Source organism: Rhodamnia argentea, chromosome 9, assembly GCF_020921035.1.
Source record: "Rhodamnia argentea isolate NSW1041297 chromosome 9, ASM2092103v1, whole genome shotgun sequence".
Lineage (NCBI taxonomy): Eukaryota > Viridiplantae > Streptophyta > Magnoliopsida > Myrtales > Myrtaceae > Rhodamnia > Rhodamnia argentea.
The window spans coordinates 7,137,359-7,163,132 of record NC_063158.1 but is presented as its reverse complement, the minus strand read 5'-3'; the positions used below and the strand labels follow the sequence as shown (position 1 = coordinate 7,163,132).

General features: G+C 39.7%; 2 protein-coding genes across 2 annotated transcripts; one reads left to right on the top strand and one right to left on the bottom strand.

Moving 5' to 3' along the window:
• Positions 1 to 8,858: 8,858 nt before the first annotated feature.
• LOC115744403 (AT-hook motif nuclear-localized protein 22-like) lies at positions 8,859 to 10,092 on the top strand. The gene has a single exon (XM_030679558.1). The coding sequence runs from the start codon at positions 8,878 to 8,880 to the stop codon at positions 9,817 to 9,819; it is 942 nt and encodes a 313-aa protein (XP_030535418.1). The 5' UTR covers positions 8,859 to 8,877; the 3' UTR covers positions 9,820 to 10,092.
• A 3,233-nt stretch (positions 10,093 to 13,325) lies between these two features.
• On the bottom strand, positions 13,326 to 25,774 carry LOC115744402 (kinesin-like protein KIN-UB). Its single transcript, XM_030679556.2, has 19 exons — positions 25,231 to 25,774; positions 24,596 to 24,696; positions 24,348 to 24,470; positions 21,876 to 22,061; positions 21,517 to 21,738; positions 21,205 to 21,358; positions 20,404 to 20,553; positions 19,988 to 20,076; positions 19,504 to 19,707; positions 19,130 to 19,252; positions 18,473 to 18,604; positions 18,233 to 18,364; positions 17,818 to 17,953; positions 17,633 to 17,725; positions 16,606 to 16,731; positions 16,328 to 16,453; positions 14,381 to 14,524; positions 13,936 to 14,064; positions 13,326 to 13,862 (listed from the first exon to the last, which is right to left on the bottom strand). Exons 1-19 carry the CDS (start codon positions 25,424 to 25,426, stop codon positions 13,702 to 13,704), a joined length of 2,727 nt encoding a protein of 908 aa, XP_030535416.1. The 5' UTR covers positions 25,427 to 25,774; the 3' UTR covers positions 13,326 to 13,701.

Sequence of the window (25,774 nt, the reverse complement as noted above, 5' to 3'; positions counted from 1 at the left end):
TGGTGGGTTTCGTTTTTACATGACTATGGAAGCTCCAACAATTATATCAGACATAAATTGTTCGAGTTGGTCTTACTATTCAGAAAGGTTTATCTGCATATTATGGCAGCGCCATCAACGCTGCTGCTGTGCGACGTTATTAGGTACTGCCCTAACACGTGACAGCCTTCACCGTCTCACTGGTTTCCCTCATGTGAGTTTAAGCCAAAAAATTGTGCCGCGAAGGGGAAAAAAGAACACGAACCCTAAACCCCAGAAAGAGGGCAAAGCGGCGACAGCGGCAACGCTTCTCCATGGAGCTTGGACGGCAGGAGATGATAGAACTTGACGTGCGTGCATGCAAAGTAGAGGACCGAGCAAAGGGAGAAGAAAGAGAGATTAGACCGGCAGTGGCATTGATGCTGTCGATTGCCAACAGCTAAACCTTTTTTTTTTATTTTTTGGGACTACTGCCGCTAAACCGTAGATCATTGAGCAAGTTCTGCACGCAAATGCAGAGCTCTATATTGCTCGATGCCCAAAATTAGAGATTTTTTACCGTACTGGCAAACATAAAAAAGTGTTAAAAGTGAAAAAAAAAAAAAAACACTCCTGGTAGAAAATGACCGGTGCCTTTTTCTCCAGGTTACTGTTGGTAATTTGTCATTTTTTTTTTTTTAGATTACCAACTTTTTATAGTTTGCCAATTACATGTTTTTGTACTGCCTTACCAACTTTTATTTGCATAACATGCGAACGCTTTGTACTTAAAACTCTTATGTGGAACTATAAACCTAAATTAGAGTAACTCTCTAACTTTTGTTCGATTAAGTTACTGACTAGGTTTAGGTTACTGACTTTTATTTGAGTTGCTTACCAATGTTTAATTGTTTTTTTAGTTGACCGAATTATCCATTAACTCAACAACTTTTATTGGCACTGGTATTTTATATCTATAAACTCTTTTAGAGATTATCAATCTAAATTGGCGTGACTCACCAACTTCTTTCTCATTAAAGTAATGATTTATATTCTGATTATCAACTCTCATTTGAAAAACCAACCGATATTTGTTTTTATAATATTTCAACTTTTTCTACCGCTTGTAAAATTTTATTAGCATTTCTTAGCAATGCCTTTAATTTGCCTGCTTCTCGCCCGAAAGAACCACTCGCTAGCTAGCCGGACTAGCAAGACGTGTAGGCGGATCGACTCATCAAGTTCCCATTGAAATAAGATCCACACAAGCTTTAGATTATAAGGTTTTTTCTTTCACGAGCGACCTATTTTAGACATAACAAACCTTAATTAGAGTGACTTATAAACGTTTCTCTAGATAAATTACCCTCTAATTTTGTTAATGATCTTTCATTTAAGTTACATACCAAGTTTAATGTTTTTTTATCTATCAACTTTAGTTATATGTTACCAACTTCTATTTACTTTTCCCAACCACGCCTTAAAGTTATCTACTCTTACATTTTGAGTTATCAGGTAGATCTGCATGGCCAACACTTTAATTTTACGAGCTATGACATGAAATAATCTATCTTTCGTACAACATTTGAAATATGATCCATCTGATCCAAAGAGTCGAGTAAGGTATATAAAGCCCAATGCCCTGAAGGATAGCTACCTCCTCCGACAAAGGGCATCAAAGGGTTCGTGGGATTCAGCGAAGTTTAAGGAAGGAACAGGTGGATAGAAGGATAAGGAGGCCTTTAAGGGGTTGGTGTGAAGTGAATCATCTCGTCAGTCACTCCCACTTGCCTCGCCCAGTCCATCTTCCTGGTCATTCGAATTTTGTATTCATAGATCTCATTGGACCCGTCTTTTGGCTCGCTCTATGTCTGCATATATTCATCTGAAGCACCCTCTAGTGCCCTTCCTCTGTGGAAGCCAGCCTTTTGTCAGCGCCTCCCACGCCTCTCTCTCTTTCTCTCTCGCCCACACAGCTACAGCCACAGCCACAGCCACAGCCAGAGAGTGCGGAATATTATGGTTCAAGCAAGGCGAGAAGGCACAGGCACTCTTCACGACGCGGTCAAACCAGGCAATGTCTTCGTTTGGTGGCAGACGACGAAGCCAGCTTGTGGCTTCGACCAGACACCCCAGCACACAGCAACAACGCCCATGCACGCACGACACGAACACAGAGAGAGAGAGAGAGAGAGAGAGAGAGAGAGAGAGAGAGAGAGAGAGAGAGAGTTAGTGGCATTGCAGCTGTTACTGCAGTATAAAGGGTGCAAAAAACTTAGGTGCAATTAAATTGGGCATTATTGGGGCGAAAATAGATGGACTTTTTCACTTGTGCCAAAAAAATCCAAAATCATTAGATGAACCGGTCCTTGGAAAATTTTGGATGCTTCCATGGTGGAGTTCGGAGACGTTCTTTGGTGGCACCAATTTGAATATGGCTTTTATTGGGTAAAAATTAGTCGCCGTGTTTTCAGAAAAGCAAAAAGATTCTAATTATATAAAGAGTGTAATCAAACCCTAAACATTTTTTATAGCCTAATTCTTTATAATAAAAAAAACTACTAAGTCTGTCGAAATCTACTCCGGACTTTTTTTTTGTCCAAAAAAGGAAATCTCAAATTTAGGTCCAATCCAAATTTTCCCCAAACTCGTTTTTGTCTAAAAAAGAACCCCAAACTTTTTTGTCTAAAAGAAAATTCATCAATTTTTACTCCATTCCCAAATTTGCCCCCATTAGCCCCTATTCAAAAGTCACCTTTAGTCATCTCTAATTTCCATATCCTAGAATGGTTTCATTTTGGAGATAATTTTTCATATCACGTTGCTGATGTAGATTTGTAATCAAGGTGAAATTTCACATCGAAGTTGAGACTAGGCCATGGGGTAGATTTAAGAATAGGCTGAAAGTTTGTATTTTTTAGACGAATATAAAATTTGGGATAGATTTGGGACGAGACCTAAAGTTTTGATTTTTTTTTTTTTTAGACAAAAAAGGTTCACGGTAGATTTGGGACTAGACCTAAAGTTTTGAGTTTTCTCTGAAAAAAAAAAAAAAAAAGAAGAAGTTTTGGGAAAAAATTAGGACTAGACCTAAAGTTTGGGGTTCTTTAGGGAATTACGCCACTTTTTAATTATGTATCGTAACCAAGTTTTAATCTATTTTCGAAGAGTCCATCTCTCCCACGGTTCCTGCATCTTGTCTTCTCCTGCCTTATATTGACTAGACTCGGATAAACATGCACAGCGATGAACACTTTGTTCGGCTAATCGGGTTTGGATGGAAAAGGAGAGAGAGCAAAAGAAAGGAAGTGAAAAGGAAAGAACCAACAGGAATTTGTCAATCTCCCTGCTCTTTGGATATTCATGATAAGATTGCTGATGTAGATTGTATAAGGAAATGATTATTCGACAGACCCAAGTAGCATCTGTCCTAGTTTTGGGGCCGTCACCTTTTGCTAAAGGTGGCTTCTCGAACTGTGAAAGGAGTCATGAGTTGTCTCTATTTCCATCATTTTCTCTCCATGGTTTTGGAGAGGAATTTCTCGTGCTCCGGATGAGCCATGTTTCACTTGTCTCTACGTCGATTCAGGGTGCTTTTGAGTAAGTCATTAGCCATTATCGGAGAAAAGTGTTAAAAAAGTCTTAAATTTATTGTATTAATATTAATTCGGTTCTAAATATTTCAATTGCGTCGATTTAATTCTAAACATTTTTGTATTTGTGCTAATTGAGTCCATTCGGCCAATTTTGATAGCAAATCACTAACGTGAATGTCGGTTGTCCTATATAGCATGATCGATGCCGAAGTGGACTTTTTTTATACGTAATTTTGTAATAATTTTTTTCTTTTTTTTTCCTTTTCCTTTGTTTATTTTTTTTTTTATTTGAGGGCCACCGGTTGGCCCCTACCGGCCCCGGGCGAGGGCGTCGCGGGCAAGGGTCGCTGGCATTCACTTGTGGCCAACAAGGGTCAGCCAACGATCCTCACCCGCCCTCAATAAAAAAAAAGTATTGAAAAGAAAAAGGAAAAAAAAAATTAAATAGTCCATGTCAACTTCAGCCATGCAACTTAGGACAACCAACTCACGTCAACGATTTCCAATCAAAATTGGCTGAATAGATTCAATTAGCACAAATAAGGTTTAGGACTGGATTTGGCATAATTAAAAAGTTTAAGATTGAATTTGGCACCAATACAATAGATTTATGACTTTTTTTTTTACACTTTTCCCTTCTTTGGCTTCCCTCTTGTCTTGTCCTTTTGAGTAAGTATTAAATTGATTCTAGCAAATAGATTCCGTACCGTCAAATTTGATGGAAACCACCAAAGTTACATGCTTTATAAAAAGAAAAGGAATATTCTCACCAATTCCTCTCATGAACGATGATTGAATCTATCGAATCACGTAAATTTCTACCCCTTAAACAGTATTCTTTTCTTTTCGAATTTTCACCTACTTAGGTAATATAAATAGAGAGAAAACAAGTAGCATCCTTGGGAGACAGATGTCCCAATCACCTTGCAAAGCACTCCATGGAAGCTCTTGCCTTGCAGGCCACGAGCACGTAGGTTGAGAAACTGAACATCAAGCAACCACAACACTTTGGGCTTCCAACCATTGAAAAATAGAAGAGCCAGAAACAAAAGGTTTGACCTAATTAATGCTTCTCGCAAAACGTATACTTAGGATACGAGTGGTCAGTCCAAAGAAATACCTCTCTCTCTCTCTCTCTCTCTCTCTCTCTCTCTCTCTCTCTCTCTCTTTCTCTCTCTATATATATATATATATATATATATATATATATATACAAGAGTTTCAGCTTCAGAAATGTTCCCCTAAACAAAAAAGAGGAAAAAAAGATAGGAAATACGTTCATAAAATCAGTACTGATGGCTCTATGTAATCTGAATCATTGGTGGCGAAGTAGATAACGTGACTATGTCGTAAACATTTTTCATTTACATATTGTAGTAAAGCAATTGATTCAGGCAAAAGAAACGACCTATATCGAGATGACTAGGGTTAGGTAGGACCGTCGCACGGGGGAATCATGTGTGTTATCATGCGTCGATTAGATTCAACCGGGCAATTCATAGTTGAGTTGGATAATTTTGCTTTATTTGAAGGGGAAAAATAATCTCTGTAATGGTTTTAATTGGCCCCATACATCAAATTTTTGGTAATATACTAGTATCCGACAAGGACAAACGAAGTTTCGTGTTCTTGTCCGTTGCAATAGGAGGGTAATGTTAAAGTCATAGGATTCTCCATACAATACAATTTGCATTAGGAAAATCATCAAGTGGGCTCTTTAATCGCTTTCGCTGAACATCGGTTTGTTGAATCTTGCGGCAGGAAGTCAACGCAAAATTTTGGGTCGGTCTCTATGATTAGTGCTCTACATATTAGGAACTTGACCGCTTCAACGAGAATGATAATTCAGTGGCCGGCCATAGAACAAGAGAAGGGAAAATTAAAGTATTGCCTTCATTTGATGTAACGGTTGAAAAACAAAGTTGGTTTTTCTTGATTTCATGTATTTCTTTATTTTGTGAGAAAAAGCTTGTTTGATGAGTGAAAATTGAAGGTCTCTTTATGAATTATATTTTTTCTTGCATTTCCCGTGAATTATAAGAATAAGATTTTTACTCCAGTTGTCTTAAACCCTTTTGTTTTCATTTAGAGAATGAGGTCATATTCATTTCACTGTGCACCCGGATTGACTAACGTAACACGTTTTCTTTCGATCAATTAGTGTGACCCCAGAGAAAGATCACTTCGTAAGAAATTCTTATATGCTTCAAGATCGACACGACCAATACTGTTCATTGCACAACCCACCGGCACCTGCTATATTTATATCAAAAGATCAGTGATCTCTGGAATTTATCAATTCATTTCAAAGAAGATAAGAAAATTCATAACACTTGTCGCTCAATGATTAAATTAAGCGAACGGCATACACTGGCTCGAAGTTCTTGGAAAACCCTAAATGCAATGTCTTTTTGCTAGGGCCATGTTGGGAACATTGTGGTGATGCAACCAAAGCCAATGCCAACTCTCTTGAACCGAAACCAAATCTAGTAGATCAAGAAAATCGAGTCAATCTCAGACCCTAAGCCAAGGTCGACAAGAACGCCTATTGCTCGTAGCTTACACGCTCAGCAAGATTGCGATGCAGAAATCCTGGGATTTCATGTCATTCAAAGTTGTCCGATCCTTAAAACCCACCAGACTATTCAGCAATTTTTCAGACAGATTTGTCAAGATGAGGTTAAGAAAGAAGGGGGTGTAAATATTAACAAATAATAATAATAATAATAATTGCTAGAGAGAAACAAGGCCTCACCCTAAGCAAAATCGGGGGACCCTCGTTCATTTTCATCACCATCTTCAACGTCCACACCAAGGCCTGCACATTATGTTAGCGAGAGAAAGACGGATAAGAGAATTCTTGTGTGGATTTTCATTACCGCCTTCTTTAGACGTCCTTGCTAATCAGCTTAAATGAAAAAGAAAGGATCATAATGTCACAGGGAGTTCTGGTTTTACACATAATCATTTTTTTAACAATAAATTAGTTCAAATTATGTATACTTAACGAGCGCTTCGAAAGAGCTCTTTACCGTGACTTACCTTGATTTGTCTTCTCTTATATCTTCAATTATATCACAAAGTCGAACCACAAAGCGAAGAGTGAACCCCAAAGCGAACGAACTCTTGCTCGCTGCGTGCTCTTAGTCTTAGGCGTTGCTATCTTCATGGTAAAACACTATGGACTTGGATATGGTCGATGCCCGACCTCATCTTGTAGTTAAGAAGTTATTGCATGATATTATAAAATGAAGTCGATCAATATCATTTCATAGAAAAGTAAAATGAAAGGAAAAAAATAAAAGGAAAAAACAGAAACCTTGGATGGTTTTTTTTTTTTTTTTTGGAGTTTCCTCGAATCAAAGAGTCGCCCTTAAGACACGCTCTGACACTTCTGATCCACATTGTCTCTGAGCTATGCGCAACGCCCCCACGCTCCTCTCTCCATTTCCCCATGTCTCTCTCTCTCTCTCTCTCTCTCTCTCTCTCTCTGCAGCCACAACTTCTGTTCGAAGATAGCACGCTCTGGTTCTTCTCCAACCTCCTCGAGCTCTCCACAGATCAACGGCGCCCTCATCAAACATAAGGGGCACTCATTTCTTGGGGGTCATCATCTCTGTCCGATTTGGTCCGACTTTGGGGCGGTCCAATGAAATCGATAAATAATGTAGGGATGAGCAACATGAACTTTAATTTTAATATGTTAATTAAAATTAAGGTTGTATTTAAATAATGAAAAATAACCGGTAGATTATTAGGTTCACATTTAAGAAATGAATAAACCAAAAATAAAAATAAAAAATATAATTGATCCAATCCGGGAGGTCCAGTTCTCCTTGGAATCGAGAACCGAATAGAAAATCATCGGTTTCGATCTTATGGAATCGGGAATTAGATCGGCATCGCAGGGAATCGAACCAATTCAATCCGGTTCGATCATCCCGTCTTGCTCACCCTTACGTGTCCTAATGTGTATATAGAGCAAACTTACACTTTGGATAGACAAATTCACCATCTTTCTCTCAACAAGGTCCGTGATCCCCGACCACGCTGTAAAAGCAATTATCTAAAGATGTGATTAAGGGTGTTTTCGCTGTTTTTTCAACACCAAACTTTTGATAGATTTTCCATCCATACATTGGCTTTAATTTGGTTAAATAACGATGGAAAGAGCTAGTTGCAAAAATTATGCAAGTTTAACGACTTGATTGCACAAATTACGGGTTCAAATGTAGACGATATTGGAAAAGAAAAACCATCATAAGCTCATTATCTCGTCCGAACTCCGGAACGTAAAATTCGGAAGTATTCCCCGAGATATATTTTTGTCTATGCATTGTGCTTTTTAATGTGTTGTAACTACACTATCAAGCGCAGTAAATTTTTTGCGTATAACAATGAATTTAAATTATAGCACATTAAAATCGGATGATGTCCGTTCTCAGAAGAATACGGTAGTAAGTCGCTACTGCTTAGCAAATGCCACCATTCAAAGGTACTTTTAACGAAAAGAGAGATTTAGACATGTTTTTTTTTTTTTATGATGATCGCATCGATGAATAGAATGTTGATTAATACGTAACCAAGAAAGTTTTCTAGCTCTTTATCTAATGGCGCGTCTTGCTTGCAATCGATAGTGAATGACGAGGTTTAATGTTCTTGAGATCTCTCTCTCTCTCTCTCTCGATTCATAATGAGGTTAGAACGTCATGGATTGTGGAAATTAGAGCATCTCAATCTAAAAACAAATCGCCGGATCTTCCGCATAATGCAACAGTGGCTAAGCCGAATTTCAATCGACTTAAACAAACAAAAACTGGAGTTGAGCAAAAGAGGCAATAATGAATGGGGTGGACCCCACTTGCAAAATGGAGAGAGAGAGATGTGGGTCCCGCTCCACCGCCCATGCGCACTCTGATCTGTCCGAACCCCAACCCGAAAAGAAACTCATCAACCCCCCAAAAGGACTTCAGACTGAGAGAGAGAGAGAGATTGACCTAACCCTAACCCGACCCAAAGCAAAGCTTTCTCTCTCTAACCCCCAAACCCTTACCAGCAAGACAACCTCCTCCTCCTCCTCCTCCTCCTCATCTTCATGGAAGAAACTTGAGAAACCTAAGCAGAACAACAAACACCCATCACCACCATCTCACTCCAAGTCACACTTTCAATTCAGCTCAAGATCTTGGTGTGCGAAGCTCATCCCCACCAGCAGCTCTCAAGCAAAGAATTGAAAAGATGCAACGCAGTTCTGGGTCGTTCTGACTTCTTGTTGGGGTGAAAGGGTGATAATTCACTCCCGCAAGCTAAGCCAGGGAAAGAAATGGATCCAGTGACAGCACATGGACGCCCTCTTCCGCTTCCTTTCCTTAGCCGAGACCTCCACAGCAGCTTCACTCCTCATCATCCCCAGTTCCAGTCACCCCACCACCACCACCAGCACAACTCCGAGGATGACAACCTCAGCAACGACAGCAGCTTCGGCCGCCACCGCCAGAAACGGGATCGCGACGACTACTCCTCCACCTCTGCCGCCACCGATTCCCCCGCTGCCCCCGCCGACGACGGGAAAGCAGCTGTTGTTGCGGGAGGAGGCAAAGAGGTCTCGAGGAGGCCGAGGGGCCGGCCGGCGGGTTCCAAGAACAAGCCAAAGCCCCCCATCATCATAACCCGGGACAGCCCCAACGCCCTCCGCTCCCACGTCGTGGAGGTCGGGAGCGGTGCCGACATCTTGGAAAGCATGTCGACCTTCGCGAGGCAACGGCAGCGCGGGGTCTGCATCCTGAGTGGGAGTGGGACCGTCACCAACGTCGCCCTCCGGCAGCCGGCTTCCCCGGGAGCAGTCGTGACGCTGCATGGGCGGTTCGAGATCCTGTCGCTGTCCGGGTCGTTCCTACCACCCCCGGCCCCGCCGGCACTGTCAGGGCTGACTGTGTACCTGGCGGGCGGGCAGGGGCAGGTGGTCGGGGGGAACGTGGCGGGGCCCCTCGTGGCGTCGGGGCCAGTGGTGATAATGGCAGCTTCGTTCGGGAACGCCGCTTACGAGAGGCTCCCACTCGAGGAGGAGACAGGGATGGCGGCGCCGGTGCCGAGCAACAGTCAGTTGGGATCGCCTGGAATGGTCGGGCAGCAGCAGCAGCAGCAGCAGCTAATGCCTGCAGACGCGAACGGAGCGTTATTGCATGGTTTTGCACCGAACCTATTGAATTCATGCAATTTGCCCGGTGAGACATACTGGGGAGCTGCTCGCCCTCCTCCTTATTGAATTAACCCAAAGAATGGAACAGATTTACCCCAATTTTTCTGTTGATGTGTTCTGCGGATCTACCTTCTTTTTTTTCTTCTTCTTTCTTTTAATTTGACTTTCTTTCTAGTGACCTTTCCTTCCTTCTACCTTTTTTTTTCTTGTTACTTACTAATATGTGGTGGTCGTGATGTTAGTCATGTGGTGTTTTCGCCTCCTATAATTGATTTGAAGAAGGATGTGTAAATTCAAAAGGAGATTCTTTTCTGTTGGGTTTTGGTTTTGATCAAAGTAGCTCTCTTTCATCCAGACAGCTTCAAAAATGAAGAAATGGCAGAATGTAGCCATAAATCTCTCTCTCTCTCTCTCTCTCTCTCTCTCTCTCTCTCTCTCTCTCTCTCTCTCTCTCTCTCTCTCTCTCTCTCTCTCCATCTTATTTTTGTGGTTGGAGTTCTGGTGATCCCTCATGTCACAACTATGAATGCCTTCACTCTTTTCTGTCAAAAGAGAAGGGAGATTTTGGACCCCAGAAAAGATAAACATGGAAACAAAAACTCAAAAGAAGAGGAGGAACCCAAAGTTGGGGATAGTTATAAGTACCAAATGTGGGCACTCACGAGACTAAACACATGACTGCACACACAAAGTACCATCTTTTTCCCCATATCATCATTTGAACCAGACCATAACCCTCTCTCTCTCTCTCTCTCTCTCTCTCTGAACCTGTCATGATGATGGTGTTGCTGTACATGTCTTCATCATTGCTATCCAGTTTTACTTTTTGAGGGCAGGCTTGTTCCTATACAAAACAAGCGAATCTCCTGTTGTGGTCTTGAATCCAGGATGAGCTATATGAAGGGTGAAGTTGTGGTCTCTCTCCTTTTCTCCCCCTCTTTTTCGTTTTCTTTTTCTCTGTTCTTTTAGCAAATCTATGGAGAATGGGGGAGGTAGGTCTCAAATTTGCAGCAGAAAAGAATGGGTCACACGTGCGCTGGCTCTGTGAGAGAGAAAAACAAAAAAGGGTTTCCTTTCCGAGGCTGCATACGCTCAACTGTAGTTCCCCATTAAAGAACAGAAGATGACCAAGGCACAAACTGATCCGACCTCAAGCTCTTTAACTCCCCAGTCACCACCCTCTCTCTCTCTCTCTCTCTCTCTCTCTAAAAGACAGTGAAAGTGTGGTGTGGCATCGGTCAGAGAGGTGAAGTTCGGGAGTCATTCACTGGGCGAGAGAGGTGAGTTTTATCTTTTTGAATTTCAACTTTTGTCTTGTTGCGTCGTTTATGACATGTTGCGGTTGTTTCTTTTCTTTCTATTGGTTGATTTCTGGGTTTAAACCTTAACTTAATTCTTCTTCTTCTTCTTCTTCAGTTTATAGGGTTTTTTTCTTTACGTGCATAAAAAACTAACTAGAAATTTTCCATTTGGTTTATCGGGAAATGCTGAAAATTATTCACTGTTAAGACCATCTTAACAGATTGATTTAATTATCTGAAAATCAATGATTTGCCAATGTGAAATTAATCTCAGTAATCCATCTTTCTTTCATTTAATGACTTAATATGATTAGATTCCTCGCGTCCTACGAGGTTTCTTGAACATTTTCCAAAGAACGACTCGTCAGACTTGGTGTTAAGCTGAATATGAAATCTCAAAAAGTAATGACATTATAAACGGGACAAGTGAGATAAGTACATGCAACTCAATTGTATAATTGTGGAATTAATCGCGCAATAAAGACAATGACTCGAGTGCAATAACATATTTGAAATACAAGTGTGAACTAAGATTCACACGGTAAATTCAGAAAAGGATTCATCCATTGCATGGCTTGAAAGATATTTAATCTTGTCATTAAGTACAAACCCTGGAAATAAAAAGACAAAATAAAAATTAAAACGAGGATGTACCTAATGAAGTTGTCAAGTCTAAGGATGATTGAGTAATAAGACATAATATGTCCATAGTCCATATATGTCTCGTTTGTTGTTGAGCTCAGAATAAGTTTCATGACAATGGTCGGAGCTTCTAAAATTAGTGTAGTGATTTGAGGATCTACCGATCTAAACTTGACTTTTAAGTTTTCGAAATCATGTCGAATTCGTGTAAAAAAAAAAAAAAACATCCGTTTAGTGAGCTCATCGTTCTTAATGGCCAATGCAAAAGTGCATTATTGTGATCCAAGTTGTCATGTCGCATCAACTATGTTACTTTGATATGAATTAATATTCCTCTTGTGAATACGGTTGTTCAATGGAACTAACCAACTATATCTAGGCAACTCAAGTTTCGTCAACATAATATCGTGAGAGCGGGTTTAGTTTAGAATCAAATCATTTGATAAGTTCGCCTACATTTGCTCTCCCCATGATTCGCTATTCTATTGTTCTGAAATGTCCACATGTACATATACATGAACTTGAGGATCAATTTTACTATTTAAATTAACCAGTCATCACATATAACAACCAAAATCTCTCTCCCTACCGTCCAATTCACTCCATTTTACTTTCTCATACCTAATTTAGTAAGCCAAAAAAGATTCAATGCAATTACAAGAGACAAAATCTGGCTCAACGATAACAATATACCGAAGAACAAGTCACCAGAAAATTGTACAAAACAGATGCAGAATTCATGATGGACCAAGACTAAGCCAATTGGCAATACATGCATGAACTTAATCCGACTAAAATGGCTTAGTCCGTCATGCATCCGAGTAAGAGATTTGTAATGCAGTCGCTGTTGCTTGAACAATGCCAACAATAGAGGAAGCTGCTCTAGGGGCTGGTCTAGGACATGCTTATCGCCCACCGATGGCCATGCCTTTTTCTACAACATTGCCCATGAATAAAAGGAAAGAGCGCACATCGGATACACATCCGTACCAGATGCATCTTATCGCAAAGTAATACCCAACATGAGTTTATCTCTTCCCTGGGTTTCTGATGATCCTGCTCATCTCAATCCATACTGCTAGGGTTACACTCACAAGTGCGTCATCAAATTCGAAACTGGATCCGTATCGACTGTCCTGTATTTGCATGTTTTCCCAGTGCACAGCGATACTTCTTTCACACACACCTTGCTGAATCACTTCGAATATTCAACCCTAACATTTGCGCTCATTAGCAAGCTTTGATCAATGAAGACAATACAAAGATAAATGATGTCTTAAGTACCCCTCGTATGTCCCCGGAGAAATTATTAACAAGTAACAAACACAGAAAACATAATTACAGCAAAGAATGTTTGAAAAAGACTGTTATTGCACCATTGATAGAACAATCACCAGTTTAACAAAAATGACGAACTGAAAAAGAAGAAAAACAATCGGTAATAGATAATGAGAAAATTGACGAAACTGATGCGCATGACATCAATGAAGCTATTCTTTGATGAAAAGCCATGATCCAGTTAACCCTGATGATAAGAGCCCTTAGACACTGAATGAACAGAGCTGTGTTGCAAGCACAAACCCTCCAGTCCTTGTTTTGGGTTCTTCCATCAGAAAAAGATCGAACATAAAAGAATGATGATATTCATTGCTCGTGACAGATAGAACAAATGTTTATATATACATAGGATGACATGTCAAGTGGCTCCTCACACAAACAGTGTCAAAATAAATTGACTTCTCTTCAATCCCTGAGCCTGAAAAGAATACATAGCCTCTGACCTAACAACTTTATGTATCTGCTAGCTCAGCGCTGCTTGACAACAAGATGGCAGAACCAATGCATGATGGTATCCTTCATTCCAAAACCAAAACTGCTAGCACATTTAAAATCATCCGATTTCGCCCAATTTGAACAAGACCCATCTATATATCACCTGCCAAAGTGCATATAAGCGTACACGATCTCCCTGACTGATCAATAAAGTTGAACGTTGTATACCAGATTAGTATTCCACCCGTAGCCGCCTTAACTCTGCCCGAAAGGTGTGGCTTGAGTTCAAAGTCTTGCGGGCAAGATTCCTTATATCTTCACGCGAACAGTCACGTGAGATACGAACTAGTTCCCACAAGGCACCACCACTAACCATATCCTTCGCGTTCACTTCTGCAGTTTGTTCTAGTCATCAATTTAAAATTCATACTTGCAACATACCAGGAGGTAAAGATTCTTTCCTTACCATGTTGTGCCAAGTGGCACAGAGCAAGCTCTATGTGGCGCCTAATTGGAGCAGCTTCATCATTGGCATTGTGCACAATCCATGGAAGTGCACCATCTTCAATCAAAAATGATCTACCAGTCCTTATCCCTGTGGTTGGCAATGAAACACCGTCATCAGTTACTCTATGCAAGTCTGAATTGGATCATACCTAAATTTTTTACAACAATAAGAAACTTTAACTATTTCACATTAACCAACATGCCCCAGCCCTCAGAAGCTACTGTTCTTCCTCTTGTGTAATCCAGGAGATACAATAGGCTGTTAAAAACACGTACTTGATGAATAGCACCAAACATTAGCAAATTGTTGCTCATGTACTAACTCGAGTAGCATTCAATGTCTATTGAAAGTCCTCAATATACCTAACTGTACCTACTATAGTGCCTCAAGATCTGTGGTGTACCTTGTGTAGCCAAACGGGACTCGCATTTTGCAAAGTTGGCAATCCCGCGAGCAACTTGAGATAATACATCAGGATGTCCACATCTGACAGTCCCCAGCAAAGCCCGTATACCACCTTCAGTCCTCAGCTTCTGCTGGAGTTTGTCTGGTCAAGGAACATATTATTCTCAACACATCAACTAAATACGAAATCAGGAAAATTGAAGAAATACCTTCTAGTGCATTCTAGATAAACTGAACTATATAGTGTACTCTACTGTATTATACTCCAACAGACAACATAAGCACCTTAAAGTCTGGTAGTTGCTGCTCATAACAAGGCCCTCACCATCCCTTCTCCGTATTCATCAATTTAAGGAGGATAAAAAAGATTATGAATCTAAGGGCCTATGTTCCTGATATTCACTATTCAGCAATCAAATTTCCCTAGTTTCTTAAATTGGCCACAAGCCCATTCCAACAGCCCTGGCATGAAAACAATGGCATAAATGTACATATGATAGCAATCATGCCTGGTAATTAAGGTCCCATCATTTCCCTAGGAATGACCAGCGTTTACATGTGCTTATTTCCAATACCATGATTTACCAGGGGTGTAAATGGCTCAAGCTATTCATAGCTACTTATCCAGATTCCCAATCCTCGTGAGCTTCCATTTGTTATTGAAAATAACAGCTTGACTCAAGTTCGAATTTAAAGTTAAGTCAAGCTCAGGCATATTTGATTCAGTCAAAACATTCGCTTAATCAAGTAGTTGCTTGCTTTTACATTTTCAGGGCACTTCCAACTATGATGTTTTATGTATGAAAGATATTAAAGTTTTCACATTAAAAGCATTGCAACACTTAATTCATTCTCTGATTTAGACACAGAACCCAAAATGACCTGATTTCCTAACTGAGCACTGGTTGCCTTTGGACCATCACATCCAGTCAAGCTTGGGCTTAAGCATGAAGCATAATCAAGCTTGAGTCAACCATTCAGCAGCAGGTGTTCAGGTTGAGTTCAGGGAGTTAGATACCATGACTCACTCGATCGCACTTCTAGGTAATATCTGAGGGTGCTGGGACAAACACCAGGGATTTAGGGGTTGCTGATTACAAATCTACTTCAACTGTGGAGGATTTTTCCCCGACTGAGCTAAAATCTGCATACTTTTGTTTTGCTTTTGAAATAATAAAACATCAGGGGTCCACTATTAATTACCATTTCACTGGTAAAAGGAGGATAATAATAATAATACAAAAGTAGGTTCATATGCCTAGCAAAATAACTCCATTCATACACAAAGACATGTTGCCGTTCTTGCATCTTTATAGGTTAAGATTAAATGCAGCCAAACTTGTTAGTGGCCATACTTCTCTTCAACATCTGCATATTACAGGGAATAGATCATTATTTAAAAGTGAATTTTGGAAACAACAATGGCAAGTGCAGGATGATTTACAAAGACGAGCTATTAGCAAGTAGTCACAGAACATGTCAGTAAAGTCTTTTCTTAACTCCTACATCTCAAAGGTAAATAAATTGTGATATTTCTCCTTTGTCCTCAATGATAAATGAAAGTAACAATTATCAGTTAACTTTGGAAGGTAGGTAATTCAATCGCATCCAAGAAGCTGAAAATAAACTCCCAATACCGATGCTATCGTCATCAAATCTTTGATATGATATATCATATCAAAGATGAACTAGGATGACAGTGTTAGATTTCATAAAATTATGCATCCCATGTAACGTCAAGTTTCAAACGATAAGTGGGAAGCCAGTGCACAGAACTTAGCAAAGGTGCAGGAGCTAATAATGGGTTCCCATATGATGTTTATAAAATAAAGTCTTCCCACATCAAGCACTGAACTTCATGTATCATCATCCTGGAGCTCCCATATTCAAAACAAAGAGTGTGAGGATTCAAAGCAAAGGGATCAGGCCAGAGAGTTGAATGTACCATTGCCACACAAATTTGCAATAGCCCCAGCAACCATGCGCAGCGTTTGTGGATCCTCTGCATTAGCTGCTGTCATAGATAACAAACTGATTCCCCCTTGAACCATTATGAGTTCTTGATTGGCTTCTGCACAAAAGCCAAAGCAGCAAAAAGGAAAAACAATGGAAGTCAAGCAGAACCCTAAACAAATGCTCACCCCCTAGAGAATCCTCAAAAAGCAAAGATTTTGAGGAGTGGGAGGAAGAAGAAGAACAATAAGAAGAAGATTCAGCTGTTACCATTCATAGCAAGATTGGCTACAGCACCCGCTGCTACCCTGCGGACAGTTTCATCCTCATACCGTCTCAAGAGCATGAGCAATGAAGTAAGACCACCAGCTTCCACTATCCTTTCTTGATTTACTTCTGTACGGTGCATACAGAAGAACATTCATTAAGTGTAAAAACAAGGAACTTTTACAAGTCTAAACACAATGAAATGAGGGAAAATAACCATTAAAGTTCCAACAGGACTATCCCACCCAAGAATCGGGGATAAAAGGATTGTCACAAGCACCAAACCATCGTGTTGTTGCTTATGAAAAAGAGTCGGTTGTCTCTAATATTTCTTTCACATTTCAACAACATGAAGACAGTCAAACATCAAAGCCATAAAAATTTTAGGCATCCCTATCACTATTTGCTGTTAGCCTTTTATTTAGACTATGAATTTACTGTCCTTATAGGCCATCCTATTGCAAAAGTAGCCTATATCTCCTTCCACGAGAAGCCAATGACTCAACTTCTTCATAAACAGTCGGCAATTGAATTATCGGGAGAATTTGACAGGAGTGATATGCTCTAAAGCATCTGAGAGGGTGACTTTTGACATCTGTTCCAACTACTCAAAAAGGTGAAATCACAATAAATTTCTCCAACATAAGAGGGACAATCTTTGTACTGAGAGAGGAAACAGAGCAACCGATTGTTGTCCTCGAAAAGACCGTTGCAAGATTTTGGTAAGTGAAATTGTGTAGAAGCAGCAAGTGCTCTTCTATTAGAAACCCCAAAGAACGACCACATGATGTAACACTCAACTAAGTAAAGATCAGTACCAGACTGTTAGACAGCCACAGCACTCACAGTCAATGAACTGAAACTTGAACAACACAAACGCAACACCGACATAAACAAACAGAGGCCACATATCCATCCCAGCATATCAATTGAGAAATTTAATTATGAAGATACAGACACGCTCCCAGAAAATGGGATGACATCCGATTCACATCTGATAAGAAGTTTCAAGAGAAAGATGGAAATCCACCTTCAGCAGCAAGGTTGGCCACCACCTTCACAGCATGAATGCGTACATTGGCATCATCTGACTCCAGGAGAGACAATATCCTCTGCAACCCCACTGTAGATTTTGTTGTTGAGTTGATGAATTAGATATGTGCAATTCTAATTTAATAGACTAACTGTTCGACCTTCTCAAAGTTTGTCCCTTACCTTGCTCAGATAGTGTGGCAGCTGATGCCTTCTGCCGATTTCCGTTACTTCTATAATGGGGATTCTGATCTTGAGATGTGAGAGAATTTAAACCATTAAAAGAATCTCTATATGCACCTCTGTCAAGATATCTTGGCTGCAGAAGGAAAAACATGTGATCAAAGGTTCCGCCGATGAACATTCCTTTGTGATAGTGATTTCATGCTAACAAATATAATCCTTTTAAACTGACTAAACAAGGGGTTTCCTCACAATACTAAAAATATTGTGAAATGTCAGAGTAATTTCTCATTATTTTCTACTTTTGTAGTAGCAGGGATCTTCTATATATATCCTCCAAGTTAAAACCTTTGAAATTGTAAATCTCGTGAGATAAAGAATAGCAAGATGTGCTTAGTTTTCACAAGAAGAGTACCTGATCGGTGTCAAGAGTCATTTGTAGTAACTGACTTCGAAGCATTATAACTTCTTCCTCAAGTTTCTTCTTTTCACAAACCTCATCCTCTAGATCCTTGTAAAGCCTTAGAATTTCACCACCCCCGTTTTCCTAGATATATCATATCCAAGTGTAAAGCAATTTAAAGTTACACAACGTGAAAAACTGACAGGTATTCAAATATCCAATCCCTAATAACAATTAATGTTTAGAAGATACCCTAGGCTGTAGACATTGTGCCAATCGACTCTTGAGATTGTTAACATCTTCCTCAAGTGCCTTTCTTCGAGAAATTTCATCATTGAGTTGCCTCTTGATTTCAGAAGCTTCCTCAACTGACAAACCCAGGCCCTGCAAAAGAGAGTTTGTTTAAAAATTGCATTTACCACCATGAAGATTATATGCACTTGCATATGCACAAGTATGAAACGCAGTTCAGAATAAGTTTATTTTCATATGGCAATAACAAGAAAGGGTACATTAGAACTCATCTCTACTTGAAACTTCCTTAGTACTTGATGGTAATGGATGAATTTTCATTAAAACAATTAACTTGTGCTGAATAGGAGACTAGCATAGATCTTAAAACGGAAGCAATGGATGGTAGATACTAGTGGAAATTCAGAGTTCAAATTGTTTCAGACAACAAAACCATTTGGTATTACAGACTGAGAAAGGTAACACTTCAAAATTTTAAAAATTGCATATTCACTGTGTGACACAGCAGTGAGTGCAATATGTACCCAGAGATGCCAGTGTTTATGCAGAGAAAACGAGCATGATTTGCAGGGTTCAGGAAGTGCTTGCTTAAATCACTAGACATGGTTTTCCACTACTAACAACCCAGAGTGCCAAGATGTGGGGCAGGAGAAGTACCTCTTCGATGTGTTTATCATCAAAGAAGCCATCTCGGTTATGTTTGCGCTGATTTGAAACCATCTTCTCCTCCAGCTCCTTGATAGACTCCATGTATTCCATCTGACATTTCAACCTCTCCTTCTACACGAGTTAATCATCAACTCAGAGAGTCAGCCTAAACCAGTCTAGGAAACCCAAAGCAAAGACTACTATTTGCAAGAACAGACCCATCTCTTGATAATTTTTGGTGATATTTTGAAAAGGATGCAAAAAACTTTTACGTACCTTGGGGATACTACCCGCAGTTGAGCATTTTAGTTGTTTTTTTTAATACACCAATAAAGAAAATGTGGCATAATCACAATGACATATAGATAAGGTGCTGGACAAACCTCTAATGCATCTGCAAAGTTCCTCTCGACTTCAGATATTCTGTTCTGAGCTTCTAGATTTATTTTTTCAACCTCATCTTCAAAATCTTTCTGAAGTCGCTCATTTTCAGCAACAAGTTTGTCCACCTGAATCTCAAGCTTTCTTGAAAGACTTTTGTAATCAAACTCTTCCTTTATTTTCAACATATTTTCCACCTTCATAGCCTATCACAGAATAAGAAAAATAAACAAACAACAGCGAAAACTGAAATGCCCACAAGTCAACTAGTTAAGGCATAGATGTCTAAATTAAGTTACCTTAAAAGGAGCACAGCAAAACAGTCGACAAGAAAAGTTCAGATAGAAAAAAATCCAGTCTCACAAAGTGAGGTAGTAATGACTAAGTGATTTTGATAGTGAAGACAATGCATTGATAACCACATTACAACTAGCTGGAAAGACCAGTTGTTAATTAAGCCCAACTACGTGTTACGTGAGACCTCACCCTTTGGCCAAACAAAATGGTACTTGTAGTCTCTCCTCTATGGCGTGGAGATGGGCCAATAGTCACGACAAGTGATGTCCTTGCCGTACCTGAAACCAACATAATGCATATCAACATTTCAATACTAACTTAACTCAGACGACATAATACATATGTATATGTCAGGACTTCCATCTCTTAGCTTCTAAGTCACAGCAGTTTTTTCTTTCTTTAGACTTATGAAGATGAGAATTTCCATCAGACCAGGATTTATAGATTCGATTATTTGGCCAAATTGAGCTTTAAGTGGATTAACATGAATACTTCACCAAGTACACTTTCATATTCTGCCTAATCTCTTCCTCTCCTTTAAGATCTGCTTGAAGTCCAGCGTATGCTTATATTCATCCAGAACATAAAACAGGAAAGCAACTTACCTCCAAAAGAGTCTCTGAGCAACCTCGTTAGCTTGGAATCACGAACTGGAACATGTGAACTATTCTCTGCGAGTGCATTAATGCACTTTCCTAATGCACTCAGTGATAGATTAATGGACTTAGCTTCCTCTAACATGTGACCCTCACTTCCTGCAATTCATGTTTATTCAAACCAGCTAAAATTCTCGAAATATCTATATGACTATTCATCAGATAAGAGCATATGCTACACACTGCAATTATGAATAGGCATGACTACAAACAGACAAAGACAACCATAAAATAAGCAATAGCAGCTTAGAGATCACTCAATCATCGTGATTCACCCATTGTACAGCAATAAAGTTCAAGAGTGGACCTTCAACTGGTGTTGGGACGTCAAGAGAAAAATATACTCCAGAACTAATTTTATCAGACAAAATACGTCATCTAATATAGAAGAGAGGAGTCAAGCATTGCAATCACCATCTTTTTTTGGTTTTTCTCTCATAAGCTCTTTTTTTCCTTATAGGCTTCTTGAACTGATATTGCAGAGTTTCGAGATGTCATCTGATTGTTAATCATTACAATCAAAGTCACCGTAGAGTTCTGCTACTGTGTCAAACTCAAGCTCTGGCACACGCTCAGACACAAAATATAAGTCGCTTAACTTCTTTTGCTTGATGTGCCATGATCTTGGGGAGTGATGCAGGTTTTTTTTTAAGAGTAAAGATTCCCAGTGGCGGAGAGAGAGAGAGAGAGCAGTAATAACCTTTATGAATATATTTAGCAATGAAAAGGCTAGATCAAATGTGTACATACCTGACTTATGAATACGCTCTGAACCTGCCAAATCCACTATAACCAGCTTACTTTTCCGCACAAGTGGCCTGGAAGGTTTAATAAAGTGAGAAGAGCTTCCATTATCAATTGAAGGAGCATCTTCTCCTTCAGTGACCGACCTCTTGACATGTACCTAGAACAATCAGCCAAGACATCACTTATTCATAACAACTAGCTAAATGAAATAAGCATTGATGCATCATCATAAAGATTGTTCGATCAAGAATCCAGCTGATAAATAGGACATCATAATTCAATCGGTAGAAGCAAACACTAAGCTAAAACAATTACCATTAGAATAGCATGGCTACGCGAGGATTCAGTATTCAACTTCGTATTAGCAGCGATGCGATGAGCCTCTCCTATTCTTAGTAACTCAAGAAAACTTTGCTGGCCATTGATTTCTACAAGGGTTGCCCCAGGTAGTGACACATCCCCAGTTTTTGGATCTTCCACAATGGGAATATTATCATTTGAAGGATCAAGAAGATCCTGTATGTACTCCATGTAGAGCTAAACACGATTTGATGACTGTTAGACAGGTCGCTCAAGATTATAATTTCAAATAAAAGGATGAACAAAGAACACTTTGGAAAATCCGGAAGGAAATTAAACAGATCGCAGAATGACACAATCAAGATTATGGCAACCTGTAAGTATGAGACAGTGATCAAATCAGTATTTGGAGAAACATTCGCAAATATATCCTCCATTGAGCGGACCATAATTCCACGATCAGCGGTATCTTCGTCCCCTAATCGTCCCAGAGTAAAAGTCTTGCCTGTTCCAGTTTGCCCATAAGCCATCACAGTCCCATTGTATCCATCTAAAACACTCTGCATAATTGCAAACATCAGAAAATAAAGAGCAGGGAAAAAAAATCCATAACCCTTTCTCTTTATCAGTGAAAGATCAGTAAAAATAACCACATGCCTATGGTTATGCAAAGTAAACAGTGCCAATAGTCTGCTTAAACACAATATCACAATGACAGACGGACAAACAAATTAGCAGCTTGTTTTGTTTATTTGGACATCACCACAACTAGTACCACAGATCAAAACATACTTTTGTAAGCACTATTAGCCATATAGTTTGATATTTGACTAGTTAGCTTTAGAACATTTTTTGGAACTGTCAGGACTATTGGCCATATAGTTTGATATTTGACTAGTTAGTTTTAGAACATTTTGTAAAATTGTCGGGACTATTGGCCATATATTTTGATATTTGTAAGCGCTATTGGCCATATATTTTGACTATTTTGTAAGCACTATTGGCCATATATTAGCTTGTTTTGAAATTTTAACTTTCGAAAGTGTGATATGTATTCAGAGAGAATATGTCATTCTCACACTTGGAAACATTTTTGACATTTATTTTGACTTGAAAGCCGAACCCATCTCCTGCTTCTTTCTCCTGACCTGCCAAACTCACAAAGAAAATGATTTTATTTACCCCACCAATTTTTATCCTTTCAAATTTCTTGTAACCTCTCTAAGAGGGACTTCTAGAAGACATGACTTTATAATTATTTCAGGTAAACGATTACAAATGTGAACAACAACGTTGTTAAAATCGCTTTTTTCAGTAAGATCGCTATGGTCTATAAAATCAAAATGCAAGAGACAATCCAGAGATTGTAAGATTCTACAACCATCAAGGAAAAACTGGAAACCTGTCATACCTATGGCTGTAAATGAAAAATGCATTAGATAATAACACAATAAGCATTAAAAACAGCAAACAACTATCATTCACAAATACACAGAGCGGTTCTACTAAGCACAAAAATGCAATATAATCTGAATACCAACTACTAGACAATTCCACAGTTCAAACTTTCAAATAAACAGCGGGTAAGCTTCAAAGAAAAACCAATTAGACTAGCAACATAGATAACATCAAAAGCACACGGATAATGCAGCAATATTTAAATCTAGAATAAATAGTGATGAACATTTTTCTCAACTTCTAGATTATGGTTGCAGCTTATTCTACCATCTCCACCATCCTCATCAACTCCATCATAGAGTGAAAATCACCTATACTGTCCCATAAAAGAGAGATCTTTGTTTTAGACTCCACTTCGATTACAAGAAAACACTAAAATCACATCAATAACTTTCCAAGGAAAAATTTGTAATTTTCTTGGGACAAGAATCTACCAATTACAATTTCAAGCTAAAACAGTACCTAAAACCTACAAAAATTTTCCCCAAAATGCATGCAATGCGCACCTGCTTCTAGTTGTTTACAAAATGTCGACTTCGCCCAGTCAGATTAAATGAGTATTATTCAGGTGCTCGGTCAATGAACACCATACCTAAGACCTATCTATTAGGAAAATGAAAATCAAAACTTCTCGTGCAATACCTAGCTCTATTTTTTGTTAGATTGGACCAACTACCTTAGTTAATAGGACATGGTAAAATAGGGCTGATTTTACGATTTTATGAGGTTTTGACAAGATTGAGATCGTTCAATAGTTTTGACATTGTAACATCATAATAACAGCTAGATTTTACGACAATTACACCAACTTAAGATTTCGGATGAGTGAGATCGTTCAACGATATTGGGATCGTAGAATTAAAAAATTTACTACAGATTTCAACAACCATGGTGAGAATAACAGACCACTTCCCACCTCTTCCTGTCAACACATTTTGTCTAGCTGGTGCTCTTTTCTTAGACTGAAACAAAATTGCTGCTTCCTACCTTAAATCTTCAATGCTACCATGAAAGTGTGTTCTAGCAGAAAAATGTACAGATTCAGATCAAGTGACATCACAACTTTTTGTATTCCAGGGGACAAGGTCATCTTCTTCCAATCAATTCCTGGCTTTTGACACCTGCCGTCTTTATTAACTTTTGCAGCTTACGAGCTTTCACTTTAGAAGTTGTCACACATATGAACTAAACCAAGAGCTAGGGAAAATTCAACAAGGCAATCCTCCCATATCCCCCACAGGATTTTAATAATGAAGAGAAAGTATAAGAGACAAGGCCAAAACCCCCTTAAACAGGCAATTGAGTAGACTTCCTATTATGGAAATTTTCTTAAATGGAGATTATGGAACAACTCAAGCAAAACATATATCGTGCCAAGCACTGCATACCTCAACAACAGGCTTGGCAACTACTTCATAGACACGCTTCTGCGAAGCATATTCAGTAAGAACCTCATCAAATTCATAAGTGTCGGCATCCCAGTTGTTTTTCCTCAGCTTCAACCTTTTAAGCTGAATCGAAGCAAACACATGTCAGTTGCACTAAAACCAATGCCATAACCAAATAGAAGAATTGCAAGATTAAAAATGAAGTATGGGAACCGAAATGCTAAAGTCAAGATTGAAACTAGGGTCACCTCTGGCTGCAACTCCACACAATCAGCAAAGTCCGCATCTGCCGACATTTCTTCAGCATTTCGCGGTCTCAACCTTATAGCTACTCGGACTCTTCCTGGAACTGGCCATGACAATGATACAGAATTTCGATTCACATTCAAGAATTTTGTCGGTCCAGGGTATTAATCATCCAGGTCAAAACCCCAAATACGAATTCAAGTCCTTGTCAAAGAGAATAGCACAACAACAGGGTTCATCCCTACAAGTACAGCACAACTGAAGAGACTAGCGTGCTAATTTCCAACCATATCTGAAAACTTAATTCAGGTCGCTACACCAATAAAAATGCAAACTTACAACCAATAATTGATAGACTCGTGACTAACACTTTATGATCCAAGCAGAACTTAATGCGAGTCAGTAAATTGATCGCATCACCTTTATCTTCCTCCAAGAATTTAAACTTTAGTAGCATACTCAGAGGGGGGGAAAACTTTAGTAGCATACTCAGTGGGGGCACAAAAACTCTGCTCCACATTGAGGTTATAAACCAAACTCTCAACAACATCCAATTAAAAAAACACCTCACCAAGTACAAATCAAGATAACAAGAACAGAACATCCCCGCGTAAACAACAAATCGAACGCAACTAACCTCCATTTTGATCCTTAAAAGAGCCTCCCCCGTAGCCGCCGAGAGACGCAGGGCTACTGCGGCGGACGACGGATCCGGGAGACGAAGAGGGAGGGAGCCTGGATTTGAACGAGGACTGCCTCACGTTCGATCCCGAGGGCTGCGCCTTTAGAGCACCTCGGGGAACGCCGCCATTCCGGTGCGCGCTCGATGCCATCGCCTTGGGAGGAACGCACCAGTCGTCGGGGAATCCTCCGGAGCACTCACATTGCAGGAAGGGAGAGCTCGACGGACGCGTCGGAGCAGGGCCGGAGAGAAGCACTGGTTCCGCAAGAGGCTACTTCGGCGACGGCCGGCAGCGGAGGAGGAGGCTGACCGGAGGCGAAATGCAGCTGCGGAGGCAATCGAATTGGAGAAGAGCGAAGCCCAATTGGAGCTTCGATTCAGCTGCCGTGCGCAACTGCACTGAGCTGGACGAGTATGCCCTGGGTGCGAGGGAACGGAGAGAGAGAGAGAGAGAGAGAGAGAGAATTGGGGATTGTGCGTGAGAGATTTCAAATAAAAG